The sequence below is a fragment of the Nelumbo lutea genome, chromosome 3 (genome assembly GCF_056320005.1).
Source record: "Nelumbo lutea isolate HS-2025 chromosome 3, American lotus-T2T, whole genome shotgun sequence".
Lineage (NCBI taxonomy): Eukaryota > Viridiplantae > Streptophyta > Magnoliopsida > Proteales > Nelumbonaceae > Nelumbo > Nelumbo lutea.
The window spans coordinates 57,284,084-57,304,568 of record NC_142686.1 but is presented as its reverse complement, the minus strand read 5'-3'; the positions used below and the strand labels follow the sequence as shown (position 1 = coordinate 57,304,568).

General features: G+C 38.5%; 1 protein-coding gene across 1 annotated transcript; it reads left to right on the top strand.

The window, feature by feature from the left end:
• Positions 1 to 299: 299 nt before the first annotated feature.
• On the top strand, positions 300 to 17,109 carry LOC148865136 (alcohol dehydrogenase class-3-like). Its single transcript, XM_088975330.1, has 9 exons — positions 300 to 525; positions 677 to 813; positions 1,492 to 1,538; positions 1,622 to 1,947; positions 10,475 to 10,557; positions 10,647 to 10,722; positions 15,924 to 16,081; positions 16,313 to 16,474; positions 16,705 to 17,109. The coding sequence occupies exons 1-9, from the start codon at positions 492 to 494 to the stop codon at positions 16,819 to 16,821; spliced, it is 1,140 nt and encodes a 379-aa protein (XP_088831456.1). The 5' UTR covers positions 300 to 491; the 3' UTR covers positions 16,822 to 17,109.
• The last annotated feature ends 3,376 nt before the right edge of the window (positions 17,110 to 20,485 follow it).

Here is a 20,485-nt window from a genome sequence, read left to right as displayed (position 1 = left end):
GCGGATATAGCTGGATTCGATCCGATTACAGCCCTAACCGCTTTCTATCCGATCCATTTAAAAAGGTGGCATCGAATGACCAGATAAATCAGACGGTTAAAATTATCGAATGGTGAGATTCTTGTGGGTCCAGAACCCAGTAATGCTATTTTTCCTTTCTCGTCTATATCTGGCCATCTGGGGACACAAAAAGTCATTCTGATAATCAATAATTTGAACAATAAAGCACGAGTACACAAGTGGGCTCCACGAGAAATGGACGCATTAACAAACACTATCAGACGATCTTAAACCAAACAATTTTTTTTCATTCTCCCTTGAACCGTCCGATCAGAATACGAAAGGCAAATAATTCAGAGATTGAAGTAAAATCGTGGCTGCTCTCGTCCGCGTTACCTTCTCGCTCTCGTCTCCGTGACCGTGTATATAGTGAGGGAGAGACGAACCCAAGAGCATCAGATAACAGCTGGTGCTTTCTGTTCAATCCGTTCATGGCGACCCAAGGTCAGGTCATCACCTGTAAAGGTACGTTCTCCATCTCTCTCTCTCTCCCCCTCTCTGTGATTGTGTTTGTTTCTCCATGGATACATAGATGGATAGATGATCGTTTCAGTTCTTCTTGATCTGTCGGTGGGTTTGATTGTTTTCTCATGGTTTTTGTACTGTTTGGGGGCAGCTGCGGTTGCATGGGAACCAAACAAACCGTTAGTGATCGAGGACGTACAGGTGGCTCCGCCTCAGGCCGGCGAAGTCCGATTGAAGATACTCTTCACTGCTCTCTGCCATACCGACGCTTATACTTGGAGTGGCAAGGTAGTTTACTTATTTCTTCTAATCCAATTGCCCGATATTTTTCAGTTTAGGATGAAAGCATTTTGGGTATCTTCTATTTGTTACTCTCAAATGATGTTCTGATTCGTCTGTTCTGTTATTCGAATGGGTGATTCCATCATTGCTCATTTGTTCATGTCCAAGATGGTTCTTGGTTTCTAATCAAATTATATTGAAAAGTCAGTATTGGAATCGTTTTGGGATGTTGTTTCTTACTGGAAGTATCGTATGATCGTATCATGTATGGTTATTTACCGAGTATTCTGATAGATTTTATATTCGGTTCCATATCTCTAGTTGCAGAGAAATCCCATTGCATTTAAAAAAAATCTTTCTATGAAACATGGAAAGGAACCAGATTCATGTTGCAAATAGGAGGGGAATTTCCAATAAATGGTACTTCCCTTGCCATCACCAATGTGTTCATAATGTTGAATTTTACAATTGTTTCTTGCTTCTCATTTCCGCTGCTGTTGAAAGCTCGCATCCCTCATTTGCTTTGTACACTGTTCTGTGCTTTTGCTTACTTATCTGGTATGAAGACTTTTATTGGTGCATCTGTGCTTGCGTAGCCATTTCCCTTATAACTGTTGGTTTAAGCATTGTTAGTTCTTGTCAATTCTGTTATGATGAGTTTGTAATGATTTATTTGCTCTGCAGGACCCTGAGGGTCTCTTTCCTTGCATTCTTGGTCATGAGGCTGCAGGGTATGCTCTGTTTCAAGTAGCTGATTCACAGTAACTAATTATTTTCTGCAAGGAAATAATTCTGGTAAAAAATTTCCATGCAGGATTGTTGAAAGTGTTGGTGAAGGTGTGACTGAAGTTCAACCCGGGGACCGTGTTATACCTTGTTACATTGCAGAATGCCGAGAATGCAAATTTTGCAAATCAGGGAAGACAAATCTCTGTAGCAAAGTGCGGGAAGCTACTGGAGTTGGAGTTATGTTGGGTGACCGTAAGAGTCGTTTTTCAATAAATGGGACCCCTATTTACCATTTCATGGGAACCTCGACATTTAGCCAGTACACAGTTGTACATGATGTGAGTGTTGCAAAAATTGATCCAAAAGCTCCTCTAGAAAAAGTATGCCTACTTGGTTGTGGTGTTACCACAGGTGAGTTATTTGTCTTTGTTGTCAATTGCAATATGTCAGAATTTTGATGATATTATGTTAAATGATGCATGCCTTTAATTGATGAAATTAATGAAGAATTAAATGCAAAATTAAGTTTATGGACAAATTCCTTAGAAACGAGGAGGTTTTAAAAAAGCAGGACTAAAACAGAACATACATTATGTAAATTTAATAATAATAAGAGTACAAATTAGAGTAAACTTAGGATTGGAGACCAAAAGATAACTCAATGTGACAAGAGATTGAGGAGGATGAGGATGTTACCCACAGAATTAGACAAGAAATGGATGTGTGCATCTGGGTCTTTATCTTATGTAAGGCATTTGGAGTCTTCTGTGGTGGCGAATACTGCTTAGGTTAAAAGGAAAATTCCATAAAACAGTTAAGAAGCATGTCCGAAAAATGAGTGCAGTAGAAATGCATATGCTAAGATGGATGAGTGGAAAGGAACTAAGGAGTAACTCCAATAGGTAATAAAATAAGAGAAATAGACTAAGATGGTTTGTCTCATGCATAGAAGATCATTGAAAGCACCCATAAGAAGAATTGATTTGTTGAAAGTTGAAGGGGCTATAAGGGCTAGGGGCAGACCAAAAAAGACCTGGGTTGTAGTAAGAAATGATTTAAAGGTTCATAATTTAACAATGGACTTTGCTGATAAGGAAAGAGGGGTTCTTTCCATCTTGGAGATGATTCATATCAGAGTGGTGCATTGGCCTAAGTCTTTGGAGCTGCTTAATGACTTCTCAAATGGCGATTTGTTAAGGAATTGGAAGGAAGTTTCAGGGTCTACTCCATCTACTTTTTCTTCTGTACATGTTTTGGTGCCTCCTCCTAGTGAAGATGAAGAGTTTTAGTAGTAGAGAAGAAAAGAGAGGAAAGGAAGAGTGGGATGTTAACAAGAATTGAATTAGTTCTGGCCGCCAACCCCTCATTATATTTTATACTTAACTTAAAAGAATGAAAGATTACAAGAATGCCCTTAGTAGGGCAGCTACTAAAGTAGCTGAACAGTCACAACTTAAAAAACATAAGCTAATGGGCCTAAAGCCCAACAACTTCCTAACTTAACAACTTAAAATAAGAACAAAAGCAACTGTGCCCAATAACTAGAAATCGTCCCAACTCAACACTCCCCCTCAAGTTGGGAGTAAATGTCACACATTCCCAACTTGCGTAGCTCATGCTCCAACTTATTCCTTGCAACACCTTTTGTAAGAACATCAACAAGCTGCAGATCGGAAGCAATGTATGAGAGACAAACTTCCCCAAAAGTCACCCTTTCTTTGATGAAATGTCTATCTACTTCAATGTGCTTAGTCCGATCATGCTGAACTGGGTTATGGGCAATGTTAATTGCTGCCTAGTTATCACAGTACAACATCATAGGTTCTTCTGCCTGTACACCAATTTCTCTCAATAGGGAACGGATCTATAGAAGTCCTGAAACCCCATGTGCCATGGCCTTGTATTTAGCTTTAGCACTTGATCTTGCCACCATTGTCTGTTTCTTACTCTTCTACAAAACAAGGTTACCCCCAACAAGGGTGCATACTCCTGAAGTAGATCTTCTGTCACAAAGGCATCCTGCCTAATCTACATCTGTATAAGCCTCTAGTTTCAACTGTTCATGATCAGCAAACAATATGCCTCTACCTAGGTGTCCCTTCAGATAAACAAGAATCCTGTCAACAGCTTCCCAATGCTGGACTTGTGGAGCATGCATGTATTAACTTACTACATTTACTGCATAGGAAATGTCTGGTCTTGTCATACACAAGTATAGAAGCCGCCCCACAAGTCTCTGATATCTCCCAATGTCCTTTACTAGCTCACCTTCTTATGCATTAATTCTGTGATTCTGATCAATAGGAGTACTGATTGTCTTTGATCCAAGCTTCCCTGTTTCTTGAAGAAGATCCAAGACATACTTCCTCTGAGAGATAAAAATTCCAAGTTTTGATCTTGCAACTTCAATGCCTAAGAAGTATCTAAGTTCTCCAAGATCCTTAATTTCAAATTCTTTGTGTAGATTCTTCTTCAAACAATCAATCTCACTTAGGTCATTCCTTGTGACAACAATATCATCCACATAAACAATTAGGATTGACACCAAGGATCCCCTTCATTTCACAAACAATGTATGATCGGATTGAATCTGAGTGTAGCCAAAAGCAATCAAGGCGCTCCTAAACTTGTCAAACCATGCTCTGGGTGATTGCTTCAAGTCATAAAGTGACTTCTTATGCCTGCATACCTTTCCCATTTCAACATCACTGTAGAAGTTAGCAGGAAGATCCATATACACTTCCTCTTGCAGATACCTATTTAAGAAAGCATTCTTCTTATCAAGTTGAAACAGGGGCCAAGAGTATGTGGCAACAAGAGAAAGAAGTAACCGAACAGAGGTCATCTTTGCAACAGGTGCAAAGGTCTCCAAGTAATAAATGTCATAGGTCTGTGTGTACCCTTTTGCAACAAGTCTGGCCTTGTACCTTTCTATACTTCCATCTGCCTTATATTTTACTATGTAAACCCATTTGCATCCAACAATCTCCTTGCTCTCTGGTAGGTCCAAAATCTCGCATGTCTGATTCTTAATTAAAGCTTCTATCTCTTCCTGTATAGCTATCTTCCACTCAGGTTTGGAGAGAGCCTCACTGACACCCTTGGGTATAGACACAGAGTCAAGAGAGGAAAGTAAAGCATGATAGGAAGGAGAAAGTCCACTGTAGGACAAGTACTGTGAAATACAATGAGCAATACACTTTCTCTTCCCTTTTCTAAGGGCAATAGGAAGGTCCAGGTTATCTATAACGGGATTAGTAGAATCAATGGGAACTTAAACAGTAGAGGGATCAAGAGGAATACTTGAATCCTTGTCAGCTGAATCTGGAGTCTCCAAGGAACCGACAGGAAGTGATGTAAGTTCTGCTGCAATGGAATCAACCTCCCTATGAAATCTTTGTCATGAGTAACGTTGAGAAGCAGGATGTAAGGGAGGTGGTAAGGTAGGTGACACAGGAGGATCAGGCACAGGAGTGGACACAAGGACTGGAACTGGGAGAGGGATAGACTGCTCACTCACTTCCCCAAAACACTCCCCTTGAGAAGGATTCTTTGAGAAGAAGTATGTGGACTTAAAAAAAGTGACATCCATAGTAACATACCGATTTCCAGAGACTGGATCATAGCATATCCAAGGAAGACAAACTTCTTTGCCTTCGAGTCAAGCTTTGAGCAGTGAGGACCAAGGATATGTGCAAAGCAGACACACCCAAACACCTTGAGAGGAATATGAAACATCTCCCCTTCAAGAAAAAGGAGACTGAATGGGGTGCTGAATCCAAGTATACGTGGAGGCACCCTATTAATCAAATATACTGTAGTGAGAACTGCATCACCCCAAAATTGAACTGGAACTGTAGATGTGATCATCATGCTTCTTGCAATCCCAACAATGTGTCTGTTCTTCCCTTCTGCAACACCATTCTGCTGCGGACTGTAGGAACAGTTGCTCTGATGGACAATACCATATTTTGACAGATATGCAGCAAGGTGTTTTTCAAAATATTCCCTAGCATTGTCGGATATGAACACCTTGATTCGTGTTCCAAACTGTGTTAGCACCATCTGATGAAATTGCCTTACCAAGGATGGTACCTCATCTTGGAATCTCATCAAGTAAACCCAAGAATATCGAGAGTAATCATCCACAAATAAGAGAAAATATTGGTAACCACCCATAGAAGGAACATGATAAGTCTCCACACATTAGAATGAATAAACATCAAAAGAAAAATAACACCTTTTATTACTGGCTTTAAATGTCTACAATGCTTTCCAAGTTGACAACCTTCACACTCTAGACTTGACAAACTAACAGACTCAAATAGCTTTGGAAACAAAAGACTCAAAGAAGAAAAAGGCAAATGATCCAAATGATTATGCCAAAGCATAATCTGACCCACAGACCCTGACTCACTATCCCTACTAACATGATGACTTTGATGAGGAGGAGGCACATCTAGAAGGTAGATTCCATTCACTTCACGACCAGTGATTTAAAGGCGCACCTAGGCACATAGGCGAGGTGCATTTTTGGGTATGTGCCTCGCCCAGGTCCTACGCGCCCCTCTTTCAAAAGGCGCGCGCCGGTGCGCCTAGGCGTGCACCTGATGAACCTTGCGCCTCAGCCCAGGCGTGCTCCGATAACCCCCTATTTGCTTATGTTGTTCATTCATTCATTGCAATAAAATATCTTCTTAAAAGGCAATGAAAGCTGTAAAATCATTATTTTTTATGTGAGAAATAAGAGTTTCAGACCCTAACATAAACTTGTTCAGGCTTGCCTTGAGGGGCGTGCTACAAAGGCAACTCATAGAATCAAGAATGCAATATGTTTTACATCACATTAACTATTTGAAGCAATGCAAATAAGGAAAAAAAGAAATTGTGGGTTTTACATACTTGAAAATGCTTTATATGTTTGTTTTTATTTTTAATTTTCATTTGAATACACTATACATGTTATGTTTATGTATTTTATTTTTAGGTAATAGGTTTTTTAAATCATTTATTCCAAAATTTAAGTTTATATTTTTATTAACATTATGTTTTAATATGTTATAAATTTTTTGCATTTTTTTTTAATTTTTGGCATTTTTTGGAATTTTTTGACCTTTTTTTTTATTTTTTTAGCTTTTTTTTTTTGTAATTTTGCGCCTTGCGCCTCAGGTGCAAATTGGCCCTTGCACTTTTTTTGCATCTTGCGCCTTTAAAACACTGTTCATGACCACTCCCAATCGTCATCTTTGAACTCAGATCCTGCAAGATACAATGACCTGGAGAAAAAATTACTAAACAGTTCAGGTTCTTAATCAAACTACTAACAAATAACAAATTAGTGCTCAATCTGGGAACATGAACGACATAGGGAAGGGAAGTGGAATCACTAAGCTTGACAGACCACTTCCTAGTAATGGGAACATGAGATCCATCAGCTGTGGAGACCCTATCTCTATCAGAATAGAGCTAGTAAGAGGAAAAAATAGTGGAACTATGGGTCATGTGTTCTGAGGCTCCAAAATCTATAACCCAAGGGGTTCCCTCCTTACCTGAAGTAGAAACATAATTTGCAGTGGCTGTACCCCGCTGGTTTAGAAACTGCCCATACCTCTCAAGTTCGGCCCTTACTGCAGTAGCTGCAATAGACTCCAGAGCAGCTGTAGTAGGAGGGGTCGAAATGTCACCAGTGACTGCCATGTGAGCATTTCCCTTCTTATTTTTGAGTCTATTCGGCACAAGATGTGGATGAAGCTTCCAAAAAAGTATCTCTTATGTGTTTAGGCTTCTTACAATAGTCACAGATCAAATCTTTTTTGTCTTCCTTCTTGATTTCACTGCCACCCCGGTCTCCACCTTGTTTAGGTCTCACAATGCTAACCATGGCTGACTGATCAAAACCAGAATTTTTCATCATCACATTTCTCCTGCTCTCCTCCCATGACACAAAGGCATATGCCTGGGAGAGGATAACACTGTCCTTGGAAAGAATGTGTTGTCTTGCAATATCATACTCAGGATTAAGGCCAGTAAGAAATTCAAACACCCTATACTTCTCTAGGCGTTTCTGGTAGGCAGTTGCATCCTTAGTGGTTTCTCAAGCAAATGTCTCTAAATGGTCAATCTTCTACCATAGGGTTTTAAGGGCTGAAAAGTAAACTGCAATAGGTCTATCTCCCTGCCTTGTAGCAATAATCTGATTTCTCATTTGATAAGTCCTAGCAATATTCTCCCTCTGTGAATAAGTTTCTGCAACCCCATCCCATATTTCCTTAGTTTTTATTTTCCCATAAAAAGTTTTTACTTATATGGGGCAGCATGGAATTACACATCCAAGTCATCACCATATAGTTCTCCTATACCCACCAGGAATTGTTAGTTTCGAGTTTCACTTCTTCACCAGTAATATACCCTAACTTCCCACGAGCACTAATGGCCATCTTTGCAGATTGTGACCATTCTAAGTAATTCGAACCATCCAACTTAACTGTAGTAATGGTTCCAGCCCCGGAAAGGTCTCCGGTACCTCCTCCAACTGGTCCCATTTCACTCTTGGGCTTGTTTTCAACTCCGTGACCATCCATACTTCTCAAAAGGTGCAATGAAAATTACAATAATATGCAAGAAGATTAGATGAAACACTTTTGGAACCAACGACACCTTTCTGGTGTCCTAGATGGTCCTTCCACAAAAGATTCCTTTTTTGTGGGATGGGAGAAGAGAGAGAAGAGGTAACTGCTCTCTCCAGAAACCTCCAAATCAGGTAGGACTTAAACCGTCCTCTACAGAAAACTTTAAGGAACCCTAAAAAATTAGGGCGCCACCTCCTAGGTCAAAATTGAAGAGTCCAACAAAAATAGGACTCTCCTCCTTTCTCTAGTTTTTCCTAATTTTGATGAGAAACCCTAGACCAGCTACAGGGTAAAACAGATTCACCAAAAAATCCTAAAACTGGGCTTACCTGAGATCTTTGATCAACCTCTTAAATCACTATGCAGTCGGTCTATCTAGGGCTGCATGAGAAAGCAGCTCAAGGAACCTTCGGCCTTGCTTTGATACCAAGTAGAAATCACTGTTTGTAAATCAGGATGATTTCCTTGTGACGAGAAAGAAAAGAAGAAGAAGAGTTTCAGCAATAGAGAAGAAAAGAGAGGAAAGGAAGAGTGGGATGTTAACCAGAATTGAGTTAGTTCTGGCCGCCAACCCCTCATTATATTTTATACTTAACTTAAAAGAATGAAAGATTACAAGAATGCCCTTAGTAGGGCAGCTACTAAAGTAGCTGAACAGTCACAACTTAAAAAACATAAGCTAATGGACCTAAAGCCCAACAACTTCCTAACTTAACAACTTAAAATAAGAACAAAAACAACTGGTTCCGATAACTAGAAATCGGCCCAACTCAACAGGTTTATTAAGTTAAACTTTGACAGGAGTAGTGTGGGGAACCCAGGGTCCTTGGGTATTGGGGGAGTATTAAGGAATGAGGATGGGAATGTGATTGCTCTCTTCTCTAGCCCAATAGGTGAGGATGACTCTATTCGGCCTGAGATTTTGGTGGCTTTGGAAGGTGTACAAAGGGCCAAAGACTTGAGCATTAAGAAACTGGTTATAGAGGGGGATTCGAGGCAACTGGGTTCTGGCATTACAGCAATGAAAAGAGGAAATTTAAATGGTTGACTAGGGATATTGAAGTCAAGCTGAATTGGGTCAAAAGAAGTGCAAATTCTTTTGCGGATGATTAGCTAAGCAAGGGGTAAATTGGGATGCCTTGTTTTGGGCTCTTGTGTAATTTGTTTTGCATTTCCTTTGGTGGGGATTTAAGAGAGTTTTATCTCCCAACATACCTCTTCTTATTTTTTAATGAAAGCTATTCTGTTATTGATAAAAAAAAAGGATATGGGATTGGGCAGAACAGAATGGGCGAAACAAGATTCATGTAGCCAACCTGAAATAGTTGGGATAAGGCTTAGATGATGATGATGATTCATGTCTTTCCAATCCATTTTGATACCTGTGAAGGTTACAGGATTGTAGATTCAATACATGAAGCAATTTCACATTCAATGCCAAACAACTAGCATCTATGCTCATTCTACTTGGGAAATTTAGGCTGAAGAATTTTGTTTATGAAACTATTCAAACTTTATTAATATGTGAAAAAATAATGAGGTAAAAATTAAGTTTCTGGCAAGCACCTCTTATAGATCATTTAGGCTAAACCCCACTGCCTACCCACTTTCCTGTCCTTTTTACACATAGATCAGTTTTCATGGATACATTAAAATAATTTGTTTCCTGCACTCATTGTCTAGACAATGCATCAACCAAGCTGTTTGCTGATCTCTGCACCTTGATGAATGCCACTCTTAGTTGCCTAGCCACATGCTTCACATCCTGTATTATGTGTCTTTACTGCCAAGTTCCTTAACTTTTATTCAGGCAGAAGAAAATCCACTTGGAATGCTGCATAGTTGGCTCTTGGACTTTTCCATTCTTCTTTCCTTTCATCATTTGAAGCATAATGGAAAGCTTTTCCATCTCTAGGTCTCGTGAATGAAATTATCCGTAAATATTTAGAAAATATCTGGTGTTTTCTTTCATGTATAGGATAAGAATATAGCTTAAAAGTTCCATTCCCCTTGGAATCTGCTAATGAGCAACAGGACCTAGATACTAGGTGTTTCACATAAGCTTGAATATAATTTTTTCTACGTTCAGGTATATGCCATTGGATGAAGTCTCTAGTTACTGTAATCTGTTTTGCTTCTAACTTTATGATTGAGTGTAATAAATGCATGGAAATAACAACTATTCTTGTTATGATTTTATTTGATTGAGGTAGAGCACATTGGTTTTAAAAATCAGTATATTTCCAAATCCATTTTATGATGATTCATCTTCCCTGTGTAATCCAAAATAAATATATCTTTATTTTTAGGTCTTGGGGCAGTTTGGAACACAGCAAAGGTAGAACCAGGTTCCATTGTTGCTGTTTTTGGCCTGGGGACTGTCGGCCTTGCAGTAAGTTATCCAGAAACACCTCCTGACTGGTATCATGGTTCTGCACCGACTGCTGAAATTTCTCTAATAAGTTACATATGACTTAATAGGTCGCAGAGGGTGCAAAAGCTGCTGGTGCTTCACGAATAATAGGCATTGATATTGACAGCAATAAATTTGATAGAGGTACATGTCATTTTTCACTCATACACATGTTTATTAGTAACCAATCAATATTTTTGAGGATCCAGAAGGAATTAGTGTACAATTTTGGGTGTCAACTGTCAGCTAGTAAGAACTTATTCTAGAAAATTTCTGTCTATTATGTAGATTCATTGTGTTCGTATTCATTAAATATTGAGGATATTCTAAGAGGCAGTACTTATATTTTGTCATTCCATCATCTGTTTTAACTGTTTAAAAAAATATAATACAACATTTTTGTTAAGCATCTGTTATTTCTCAATATATATTAGTGAAAGAACTAAAAAGGTTTAATCCATTCTTTCCCTGGATTTAGAAAAGTTTTGCAATCTTTGTTGAGTCATTGGGACTTCACTTCATTTTGCTTCCTGAAATGCAAAGGGTAGATAATATATAATAAATCTCATGCTTAAGAAAGGTGTATATAAGGTCAGCAAATTGTATGGCTGGTACTTTAGAAACAAGGGTTGGGCAGAGATCAGTGTCTTTTGGGCTCAATTGTAAGTTATATGTAAGGGGGGAGAGGTAGGAAAGATTGTCATTCTAAAAGGTGTATGTAAACTTTGCATATATTTTACTGTTTTTATTAATAAATCTGATGGTTACTTATAAAAAAGAGTTGTGTATAAAAAATACCAATAAAAACAGAGCTGTGTATGAAAAAGAAGAAAATAAAGTACTGCACAGCTATAAGCTAATAGTGGTGTGAACAGATTGGGCTGAGAGGAACAAGAGGATTTTCCAAGGAAAACACCATAAGTTTGATGAACTAATAAGATCTGCCATTGGAAGATTGAGGTCCTCGGCTGTGGCTACAAGGGGCCTTGCTTGTATCAGCATGTTATTTCTAATAAAATTACCTTATCTTTTTCAAAAGAAAAGCCCATGTTTGGCTAGAAAATATCCATCTAAGAAAAGAGAATTGATCATCTGTTATGTTTACAATCACCTATGGTCTCTATTGGAAATGTGCATCCTTTGGAAATTGGCTGCTTTGGATTTTAGGGAAGGAAGTAGAATTCTGGACAGAACTGAAAGATTGGTGGATATAGAATGACTTAACATCTCCCAACGCCAGAAAAAGGTGGGAAACAAGACATAAGTTCACTGCTCTCCAGATTTTATGCAGCTTCATTTTAGAGCCTAGAAGTGAACCCATAAGGTAGCACATTTTCTTTCTTCACAGGAGATTGATTATTTAAATTTATCCTGCTTCTGAAGCAGCTATTTTTATATACAAAAGGTTAGGATAGTTGGGTATGGGAACTCGAGTCCAGTGTTTTTGTAGGCTTTTACAGTTTCTGTTGTGCAAGCACTACTTGGACTTTTCTGCATGAAACTCATCTGGAAGTCTTTATTTTTTTTTCTTTGGAAAAGGTAAAGTAATATTTATTGAAACAAGAGATACACAAGGAAAGCTGAGATAAGTCCCAGAAAGGCCAACTGACCAAATCAGCAGTTACACATTCCATCAAGAACTAGAAAGAAAAACAACAGACACAACAATTTCTGAATTCCTCAGACACTGACAGCCAAGAAATTAATTTGCCCACTGCTTTCTGGATTAGCTCTTTCAGACTTAAAGCCTTGTTACAGAAAATCCTTCTTTTCCTCTCAGCAGATGGACCATAAAACAGCACTAGGAATAGTCTTCCATACACTCTTCTTTTTCTTGTTCAACCCCTTAAGCTTCCAGCAACACAAAAGCTCCTTAACCGAACTTGGCATAACCCAACTTAAGTTCATAGAGCTGAAGAAATGATTCCACAACTGAGAAGAATACGGGCAGTGAATGCACAAATGATCAGTGGTTTCAGCAATGCTCCCACACAAGCTGCATGAAAGGTCCAAAAGCTGAATGCCCCTTCTTACATGGTTAGCTCTAGCCAGACATTTATTTAGAGCCATAGTCCAAACTAGGAAATTAGATTTAGTTGGGCTAATGGAATTCCACACCTGATGGTGAGGGAAATCAGAAAAACCCCTTCTACAGAGATTAGAAGCCAGAGACTTGACAGAGAAAACACCATCTGAATTCCACTTCCACTGCCACTTATCCTCTGAACTGAAATCCATCTCTTGATTCTGAAGAAAAGTCAACAGGTTCATTATCTCTTCCACCTCCTGGTCGAAAAGGTTCCTTCTAAAGGAAGGAGGCCAAAGAACCGAATCACCAGATACACTACAGCACTCGGCAACAGAAGCCTCTTGGTTAGAAGCACACTGGAAGAGGAGAGGAAAGGAATCAGCAAAGGGGCCATCCGAGCACCAAGAATTCTTCCAAAACTTGGCCCTATTACCATTGCCAACTTTAATTGAGATCCCAACAGCAAGAGCTGAGAAATTCTTCATTATCCCTTTCCACAAAGAGTTTCCCCAACTGGGAGGAGGGTCCCTAGTTCTCCAATTGCCCTATTCCACATCATATTTACAAGCAATGAGAGGTCTCCACCAGGCATCATTTTCTGCCGCAAATCTCCAAATCCACTTGCAGAGAAGAGCAGAGTGAAAAGATTTCAACTTCCTTAAGCCTAACCCCCCTTCATCCTTTGGGAGGCAGACTTGATCCCAACTTACCAAGTGAACTTGATCCCAACTCATCTGGAAGTCTTCAATCTTGCACATGATTAAGTCTTTTGGGTCAATCACGGGAAGTGGTTTGTAAGCTGCAATGTATTGGGGGGAGGGTGGTAGGAATCGATCAGCACCCTTGAAGACTTATTCTAGCAAGAGGAAGGCCTTACAACAGGTCCTGATATGGCATAGTGATGGTACTTTTGCCGTTTTATAATTTTTCTCTAGGGCTCAATGATAGGGTTTAATTTTTCTATTTATAGTTTGCTTATGTTTAAAATTTCAGAGTCATTGCATGAGTAGGATTAGAGTTATTGAGTCTTTCTTTGAATCGAAATAGGATATGACAACTTAGTTTGAGTCCTACGAGGATTATTGAGTCTAACAGTTTGACTTCTAGAATTATTATGAGTTTAGAGTCTATAAATATGTATGGACGTCTTACACAAAGGCAATGAAGTATATTGAGCTTTCTTCAGCTTATGCTAGCTATGGTGAGTGATTCCCATGCCCTAAAGTGATTCTAGGCACATTTTTTCTCTTCTTTCTCTCCATCTTTTCTCTCTTATTCCTTCAAGAAGCCATTACAGCTATATTGATAAAAAAAAAGAAGCCATTACAGCCATAAAACTCTGATCAAGAAGACCATTCAACATTCTCTAAGGACTAGATTTGAGCAAAGAGTGAGAGAAGAATAACCCTCAACCATTGAGTGGAAATTGGCACTAGTGTCAGTGGCAAGCAATGAAAGATCTTTTATAAACCAAGCAGCACACTGGTTTTTATTATGGTGTGCTTTGGTTATCTACCATGGAATGGTCAAGCATCTAAAATGTATCAAGGTTTAAATTATTGATATGTATTGCATTGTATTGTGCGTATCATATCAGTATCAATAGTCACAGATACAAGAAATACTGGGAGTTTTGGGGGGTTTTTATGTTAGATCTCATCCTCATTAGCCTATCTATGAATTAACGGACTGAAAACAATTAAAAAAAAGGAACATAAGTATCCACAGATCAAACTGCACGGCACTCAATTTTTTTGATATTGTGTGTGTCGATATTTTAAATCTTGCAAAGCATCTAAACATTATCTTGTAATGTTGCACCTAAGACTCTTCACAGTAGACCGTTAGAAAGGGTTGTGCAATTATGAAGGATAACTGCAGCTGAAGCTAGAGAAGGCTTGCAGTCTTGGGTCGTGTGAGAGTATACTCGGGGACCTGTTGGTTTGGTTTCATCAGTGTGCTTTTTGTCTAAGTGATGCTGAGAATGCTAATTACCTATTTTGTAGTGTGCTTATTGCTTTCAGTAAGCTTCCATAACCATAGAGATACTATGTTCATCCTATGGAGTTCATGGTGCTTACCCCATAGAGGTGTTTAGTTTCTGAGATTTAAGGTCCATCAACGTTGGACATTATTTAAATTGGGAGTAATTCTCTCTGACATTATGTTCATCCTATGAAGGCAAGATTTTTCTTCTCTTCTTGGGGAGCAGGGTTGGAGGAGGGGAAGCTGGCCTGAATAAGCCTTCCATAGAGTCCGGGGGAATCCACCTTCCATAAAAAAACAAAAGGGAAAAAGATATTCCCAAATTTTGGAGATTAGCAAGTGAAACATAGTTTATAGTTCTCTTTACAAAGGAGACTCGTGTTTGGCAAGAGACACCAATTAGGTCTTTTATTTCTAGAGGTTATCGTGAGTGTTGATTTTTGAATGAGTTACTCCTTTATGTGTTTCACTACTTTGAAATGGCTTTTATTGCTAGCTATTCCAGATGTCAATGGATATATGGGCGCTCATGTGTACTGTGTCAAACATGATGATTGGTAAGCCAGTCTTAATGGTACTAGCATTAAGCCATTAACCATCTTTTATGGCTGATTTTGTGTCAATACCTGGGTGCTTGGAAGGAAACATTCATCCTTCCATGGAGTGAAATTGAACTCCCAGCTTTTATCATACAGATCTAACATGGTCACAAGTCATTGTTGTTACTTGTTAGCAGAGACATTGGTGTGGTCTCCATTGTTGTTGGTGGGAAGAACAGGAAGGTGTCTTGTTCAGGGGAAGAGGGGGGGGGGCATTGGGTTTTTTCCCATGAAGGTCAGCTGCATCTGACCTTATGTGCCACTGTTCTATTGGTCAAGTACCATGACTTTGGCCATTAGAAAATTAAATGGTTCGGAGTTGTGGGCTTGCTGGGGTATTCTCCAATATTGGGTCATTGATCATAGACTGTACATCCCATGAGTACCATGAGCTGGCTTTGCAGGAATGGGTCCCTCTCTTGGGCTTCAACACATTATATGAGCACAAAACTATGGTTAAGGGGATTTGGCTATCTTGACTGCATTACATTCCCTTAAATCTTGGCTATATTGTGATTTTCTGTTTGTGGTGTAGCCTTTTGCTGAACCTGGACAAATTCTATTGAAAAGAAAAAATTGCAAAACATCTTTTTGCCACTTTCTTCTTGATGATCAACTGAAATCATTTCTTGTCGTCGTATGATAGCACAATAACAACATTTCTATTTCACTTCATCTGATATAAAATATTTGTATTTTGTTGTTTTTTTATCATGTTTTGGACTTTTCAGCAAAGAATTTTGGAGTTACGGAATTTGTAAACCCCAAGGATCATCAGAAACCAATACAGCAGGTCATTATGGATCTCACTGATGGTGGTGTTGACTACAGTTTTGAGTGCATAGGCAATGTCTCTGTTATGAGGTCTGCACTGGAATGCTGTCATAAGGTGAGTTGGTATAATTGTCTAAAAGGCTCAAAATCTGACAGTGCTATTGGACATGAATTAACCAAAATTTAATGTATGGGCCAATAGAGGTGTACACTAGCCAAGATTTTTCTCCATTGTAGTATTGTGGTAGTTGATCTGCAGCATGGTTTTCCTGTTGCTGTTTATATTGGCTCTGGTAGAAAATAGATTAATCCTCAGCATGCACCTGATTGAGTTGCATACTCGCAGGGTTGGGGAACTTCAGTTATAGTGGGCGTTGCAGCAGCAGGTCAAGAGATATCCACTCGTCCTTTTCAGCTGGTCACTGGACGTGTTTGGAAGGGAACAGCCTTTGGTGGCTTCAAGAGTCGTACTCAAGTGCCTTGGCTTGTTGACAAGTACATGAAGAAGGTAATGAATTATCCCAAAGTTCCCATGTGTTGCACTCTGCTTGGTAACTTACAGAATAATATACTCAAAATAAGCAGGTTACTGCTTGTGTAACTGCTGTTTTTGATGCCATACCAATCCTAGTAAGAATACTTGGTAATTGGAACTTCCTAGGATTGATAAGAACCATGTTGATTCAATTTACTTCCATTATTTGTTTACCTAAACGATTAAACCCTTCCATGTTACAGGAAATCAAGGTTGATGAGTACATCACACACACAATGACTCTTGGGGAGATCAACGAGGCTTTTGATCTGTTACACGAAGGGAGTTGCCTTCGCTGTGTGCTTGAGATGCATACATGAAGTGGTCCATTTTACTCGCCTGCATGTTATATACAATAGATTCACATGAACTTATGATCTTCTAGGTTTAAGCCTCATTTCCTAGCTGGATTCTTCCTCTTAGTTGCATCCTCACATCCTAGAGCAATCAATCTTGTGACTTGAAAAAAAAGGTAGTAAATGGTTTATATGGACATGTCATGCTCAGGGAGTTATTTTTATTTCACTCCATGTCTGCTGGACTCATTTTATCAGCAAAATATCAGGGAGTTATTTTTATTTAATTTATTAATTGAAAGATTAGATGCATGCCTTGTTTTTTTATTTCCTGTAGATCTTTCATCACTTTAAATTTGATCTAATGAGCCAACCTGACGATGGGTTGGAGCATGTTTCAACACCCATGGAGTCCCATCTTGTTGGTCAACACACTTTGAGACCATCATGTTTCCACCAAAGCATGAAGCATGAAAAGCCATAAATAGGTTTAGCCGGCATAATCTTTTGTTAGAGTGGTGACTTTGCCTGCAAGAGGTTTTCTTCCATGTTTGTTTGCATTTTGTTCATCATCACCTTAATACATAACGATTTTGTCATGTCATAGGAAAGGCTAGAGAATTCTTGCATGTATGACCATCAGAGTTTCTAGAGAATTTTTGCATGTTTTATCAGGACAATTTTTCTCAAGATTACACCAAACATATGGAAATTATTTGTTTTGAGAAGATGGGACCCTTTTGCTAGAAATTATTCAAAGCACTCTCATTAACAACTCCTACGTTCAATAGCATTTGGGCTCTAAAATCTGAACTGGGATACAAAATTTACACCTGATTCAATTTTGCATCTATTTATTTGTAGTAACTTTGATTCGCACTCTGACCTGATATAAAAATTGTACTTTTTTTTTGTCTCATTTGCACTCACTGGCAGTGCAAAGTTTACCTCCCAAAAATTGATGCAAAAGTTTCACCAACATGCTCCCACGAAAATCAATCTGCTTCTTACCTCATTCCCAAACTAATAACCCTCTTACTACCTCCAAACTAGTATTGTCTGTCTTATTTCTCACAAACAAATAAAGCGAAGTCAATTCTGAAACAAAAGTAAACGAGAATTTATACTAAAAAACTAAACAAGAATTATACTCACCCTATTTGCAATCCCACGCATCATGCTAACACAAATGAAATTCAAATTACTTGAATCACTTCACTTGCTATATTTAAAACATATATATTTTTTGGTATTTGGTGCATAATTAAAACATCTATTTAACTCCTATATTTAAAATATTTAAATTCATTTCACTTGATAGAAATTATTTGACTTTGGTTAGAAACAAACCCAGGTCCCTTAGATGAAAGCTAACAAAGCCTGCTACATAAAATCTTAAATAACTTGTTAAAATTACGTGGCTTTTGAACTTCAACTGTTGAGACACCAACTTTCCCTTTCTCTTATTAGCCAAAAAAAAAAAAACTAAAAAAGAAAAGGATTCTTTATAATTGTTTACCAATATATAGATGCATATTTTAATTCTTTTACCATTTACGGATTTTTTTTAATTGTACCCCAATGGTTCGCCATTTATATGAATTCGTAATATATGCCTTTAGTACATGTATATACCTTATTTATAGTCCTCTAAACCTTAGATTTAGTATCATGGATGTGTTTTGGGGATTTATATAAAATTCTCTTACATATGTACAAATTAATTTTTCCATTGTATCTATGCATTGAAATAATTCCAATTCTCTTTGGTTGAATGAAGATTTTTTCTCTTGATTACCAAAAAAGAAAAAAAAATAACAGTGAAATAATCCCATTCAGGATGTTGTAGAGGACCACGGCCCTAGATATTGTTCCTAGATGGAGGCTGGAACGTAGAAGTGAAAGTGTACCATCAACGTCAAGGTTTTAAAAACCAACCCGAAAACAGAACCGCTCTAGCTATTGGTTTCTGGGTCAATGGTTTGACTATCCAGGTCGAATAGTTTGGACAGTTTGCATTATTAAGGAAAACATTTTTACTATATGAGAAAGGAGAAGTGATTGTGGTTTTTGCCTGAGAAAGAAAAAAAGAAAGAAGAAAAGAAGAAAAGAAAGAGACAAAGGAAACAAAGGAAGGAGAGGAAGGAAAAAAGGAAAAGGAGAGAAAGGAAATGAAGGAGGGAAGGAAGGAAGGAGGGAAGAAGAAGGAAGAAGAAGAAGAGGATTCGACGCCCACCGATGATGATAATGGCGACGACAGCGAGGCAGCAACAACAAATGTTGATCTCAAATTTGAGATTTGAGAACAAAGATGTGATCTCTCTCTCTCTCTCTCTCTCTCTCTCTCTCTCTCTCTGCTACATTTGCAATCTAGTGATCTTAGATTTGGGATGTTCGTATCTCAGTTTATCCCCTCTCTAATATCTTCTGCAACTTTCTTAAACCATGAATCGCTGTACGGGCCAAACAATTTGACAGTTCAACCACCCGGGCCAGTGGTTCTCTGACCAAGTTAACAATTTTTTACCCACATATGGGTTAAGGGTGAAACGGAACTGGTTGCCTAGATGGTTTCTGAGCTGAACAGTCTGATCGTGTAGGTCAACAATGGTTTGAAAACACTAATCAATGTTAGGCTATGGTAGGAGTGTTTTTCGGCTGAACTAGGTTTCTAAAAAATTCACTTTTTGAAATAGGCTTTTTGAAAAGGTGTTTTTCTAGTGTTTGGTTTGTGACCAATTTCTGGCGCAAGGGATCAAGATGGCTTCTTGCAAATAGGAAAGGCTAAATGTAGTTTTTTTACCACATTTTCAAATGGAATTTATTTCATCCTAAAAGAAATTTACCTAACTTTTGGCTTTCCTAGTGTGAAAGGTCGCATCCCAAACATAAAACCGGATTTGCTCCTCACAAAGTGTGTCGCACACCAACCTCACATCATAGCCTTGCATTGGGAACATCTTCTCATGAGTGACAAAATCAAGTACAAGAGATGTTCTCAGTGCACAGATGAAAGTGTTGTGAGGTTGGTATGAGGCACACTCTGTGAGAAGCAAATCCAGATTCCCCAAACATGAGCATAGTTGCCCTTTTGGTTTCATTGGCATTTATTAAAAAAGCGTTGCCACGTTTGTGTCAACTAGGCATAGGTGTTTATTGAGGGTTGAACCACTGTTTGGTTCACCCGTTTATTGATAAAATGGTAAGAAATTGAAACACATAGCGCACGGAGCTGTTGGGGGTAGTAAAAAATTATCGTGGACCATGAAGAAGATAACCCTTTTCATCCTAATGTAAAGAGAACCCTAAGACTTACTACCATCATTTTTTAGTCTATAGAGAATTGTCGTCATTGTTCACAACATATAGAGAGACCTATTGCCATCGTTTTGTCTCCAGTAAGACTACCATCAACCCGAAACCTTATACTATTTTTATTGTTGTCGGTATTCAGATTTTCTTATTGTTTTTGTAAATCTATTACCTTCACGCAAGTCTCCCCTGTGAACAAACCTTCTGGCTCTTCTTCTTGCTGTCAACAACCCTCAGTGTTTGTTGTCGTACCCAACTTGAAGGTGCGTTCTCCGGTCGAAGGTTACCTACCAGTTGTGATTTTTTATTACATGTTGGAATTACACAGCGAAAATAACATAATCTGTACATGCACAGAAACGGACAAAAGCAGATT

Coding starts and splice junctions, on each gene's coding strand:
- LOC148865136 (XM_088975330.1), top strand. CDS start 492: ATGGCGACCCAAGGTCAGGTCATCACCTGTAAAG. Junction 1,948..10,474: donor TGGTTGTGGTGTTACCACAG/GTGAGTTATTTG, acceptor CTTTATTTTTAG/GTCTTGGGGCAGTTTGGAAC. Junction 10,558..10,646: donor TGGGGACTGTCGGCCTTGCA/GTAAGTTATCCA, acceptor ATGACTTAATAG/GTCGCAGAGGGTGCAAAAGC.